The following is a 2996-nucleotide window of genomic DNA, read 5'->3' as shown; positions in this document are numbered from 1 at the left end:
ACGCAGATTGATAGTGCCTTTTGAGCGTGTCGCGAGTGGCAAGGGGTAGGGTTTTTGCACGGCGCCGTGCTGCAGACCAAAGTGTCACGTTTTGAGCTGGTTTGGACACTAATAAATTTGGGAAAATGCAAAAGCGTATCGATGACACTCTCAACTCATTTGTTCTTGTTGGTCTTGGTTGGGTCATCATAGGTCGACACCACGGGGACGGGTACCTTGGTCACGATGCCATTGGCCGGCACGAGGCCTCTTGGCTTCAGCTCTTGGACAATTGTTGCCATTGGCACCGCAGCGTTTTGACAGTTGGCGTTGTCGTCACAGACGTTGACACCGACCACGGTGTGGGTCGCTTGGAGCAGCACGGGCGACCCATGCGACCGGACGTCGAGGTTCGTCCCATACGCAAGCAAGCTCGCCGAAGAGCACGACGACATCCCTGGCAGCATTCTACACCATAGACCATCAGACATGCGTTGCGGGAGCTCTGCCCGACTTGAAGTCGGTTTGCGTCACGACTAGCGACTCGGCATGGGTGTTTTTAGTCAAGAGACGCTTACAGCTGTTGCTGGATTGCCCTGCCACGTAGATGCGCGCACCGGCAGCGACGTTCAGAGTCGCTTGGAGGTACCCGTACAAGGGCAAGACCGTGCGGGCGTCGACAGCGTCCAATTGCAAGAGGGCATATCCGATCTTGGGGTTGACATGCAAAACACGTGGCGCGTGCTGGAGTCGCGTCTGTCCGTGGCACTCGACCGTGGTGTCGTCGATGCACGTGGGCGACTCAGCGTTGAAGTCGACGGTCAGCGTGGCGTTTTTGCTGCTGTCTAACGTCCATTCATTAGCTTGGAGTTGCAAATGACACAAGCAGCGCACCGATACACGACGAGGACGTGATGACGTGCCCTTGCGAGCCCCAGAGCCACGCACCACAGAGACGATTGCCAGTGTTACGGACGCGGGCAGCGGCTCGTGTGTGTGTATACAGCTCCCGCGTCGCCGCATTGCTGAATGCGCACACGGCGGCCGTGGGGGTGTCGGGGCCGTAGGGCTGCCACGTGTTGAAGTCGATGCCGCAAATCGTATTGAACCCGCCATCTTCCAGCTGTGCGCTGACGATGACAGCCATCGCTACCGTGAACACGAAGCGGCGCATTTCTGCAAGTGTGTTGCGTGCTCTCGCGCTTGCTATTTTGAGGGCCCACCTCGCGAACCGACGGCGGGTGGACGCTACGGAGACGCTTTAACCGCTCCGGAACGCGCTCCGTTCTCGTTCTCGGACTGCGAGGTCCGGGATGATGTATTGTAGCAAACGCATCAACTTTGTTCGAACCCGAGCGTTATCTAGTCGAAAATGATGCTTACGCCGTTTTCCACCCGGACCAGCTTACTGGGCGTGACGTGGAACACACTTAGTCGATCGCCAAATTTAGTTTGTTGACGTCGCAAAAGGCGTGATGCGGCGCCATAATGCGGCGCCATTGCTGTGGTCTTTCTATTCTTATACCTCGAGCGGCGGTTGATCAGTGTGCGAGTGACGAAATGCTGCAGAACGTGCGCGGCCTTGCGTACCGGATCCAGTCCTTCGTACGTACTCGGCTCCTAAACGATGTAGCCGAATGCGGTGGTTAGCATGGCGGCAGCGGCAACATGTCGGTGCGTGTCGGCACGAACTCTCGCATCGACAAGGGCGCGCAAGAAAATCAAAAGTCGTACGTGGCGCTGACGCGTATCCTCTCCAACCTCGTCGCTGGTGCCCTCGTCTTCCTCTCGGTTGCTACGCTCATCGTGCTTCTCTCCCAGGTGCAGTACCCCTACCATTTTCGCTCTCGTCATGACATCTCAGTATCTCTTGCATTAGCACATGTTTGCCCGCACGATCGTGTCGGCGAATGCGCAGACTGAGGGCTTCTTCTGGGCGCCCTACGGCCAAAACTGCATGCTCAATGCCAACGGCTTTGTACCCAACACGTACACTGACGACGAGGTGTCATGTGTCGGAGGTGACGAATATGAATAATAGGTGCTCGGCCGTGGAGGAAAGCGCGATTGTACCGGCGGCGTGGACGGCCGTCGGCGTCGCCCTCGCGCAGCAGTGGTCGCTCGAACTTGCGAAAGGTTCTCAGCTTTTGCTCGCAAAGATCTCATATATGCCCGTAGCAAGTTCGCTGTACATCACGACGTGCAGCATTGGTGGCACCGCGGCCGTGGGGTGGGCCAACCTCGAGTTCATCGCCGGGTACGAGCGTGTGTAGTGACACCCGTTTTACTATGATGGGCGTAGGTACACTGGCTTCCCCGAGTGTTTGCCGACAAACGGCGCGCAGCCCGTCGCGGGCATGGCGATGATCGAAACGACGGTATTTTGATTCATTTTTCGGATTTGTGGCGATAATGTACGATAGATCCGCGAAAATCACCCGGACGGCGTCTACCTCATGACGCTCTACTCGGACCTGACGCCAGAAATGCAGGTGCGTTCAGTCTGACGGTGATTATACACTCTCACCACACGACAGCTCGTCCAAAGCTACGTCAACACGGACGGATCCGTGGCGCCCCTACTTCAGAACGTCAAGCGAACAGTGATCTCGCAAGCGGGAGGCATTGAAGATGACGTCCTTGGCTCGGACTATATCATTACGTCTCGGCCCCTTGGCAACCGGTATGTAGCAACTCATGTACCCTAGCCCGAGCATATCGTGAGCCACTAGGTACTTGGTCACGTCGGCGTGCCACACCGAGATCGAGGAGCTAACGGGGCAGATCTCGGCTCTGGAGCTCACGGGGTGGAGCCAAGGTGCTGACGTCTCTTGAGGTACTATTTGACCAAACCTCGTGTAGGGGCACACTCGAAATTGCCCATCGTGCCGGGCTGGAACTGCGGGCACACGGTCGCCAACGCCAACGAACTCGTCGCAATTCAAGTCATTTTCGCCATCATGACGCTCTTGCTGCTCAGCGGTGACCTCCTCACCACATATCAAGGTCCAAAGAAC

The 2996-nt window shown here is 57.0% G+C and overlaps 2 protein-coding genes across 3 annotated transcripts in view; one reads left to right on the top strand and one right to left on the bottom strand.

The window, feature by feature from the left end:
- Positions 1-155: 155 nt before the first annotated feature.
- Positions 156-1175, bottom strand: SDRG_01694 (hypothetical protein; the record flags this gene model as incomplete). Its single annotated transcript, XM_008607232.1, has 4 exons — positions 874-1175; positions 558-824; positions 494-515; positions 156-447 (listed from the first exon to the last, which is right to left on the bottom strand). The coding sequence occupies exons 1-4, from the start codon at positions 1151-1153 to the stop codon at positions 156-158; spliced, it is 861 nt and encodes a 286-aa protein (XP_008605454.1). The 5' UTR covers positions 1154-1175.
- Positions 1176-1539: 364 nt separating this feature from the next.
- SDRG_01693 overlaps positions 1540-2996 on the top strand; it is a gene marked incomplete at its 5' end in the record, with an annotated part of 5955 nt that continues 4498 nt past the window's right edge. For both annotated transcript variants that reach the window (XM_008607231.1, XM_008607230.1), the window contains 7 exons: positions 1540-1584; positions 1630-1800; positions 1859-1968; positions 2021-2115; positions 2158-2236; positions 2282-2357; positions 2403-2471. In XM_008607231.1, coding sequence (XP_008605453.1) covers positions 1540-1584; positions 1630-1800; positions 1859-1968; positions 2021-2115; positions 2158-2236; positions 2282-2357; positions 2403-2471 — 645 coding nt within the window. The remainder of the gene's footprint in view (positions 1585-1629; positions 1801-1858; positions 1969-2020; positions 2116-2157; positions 2237-2281; positions 2358-2402; positions 2472-2996) is intronic.

The sequence above is a fragment of the Saprolegnia diclina genome (assembly GCF_000281045.1).
Source record: "Saprolegnia diclina VS20 unplaced genomic scaffold supercont1.3, whole genome shotgun sequence".
Taxonomy (NCBI): domain Eukaryota; phylum Oomycota; class Saprolegniomycetes; order Saprolegniales; family Saprolegniaceae; genus Saprolegnia; species Saprolegnia diclina.
This window is presented reverse-complemented; position numbering and strand designations above follow the sequence as displayed.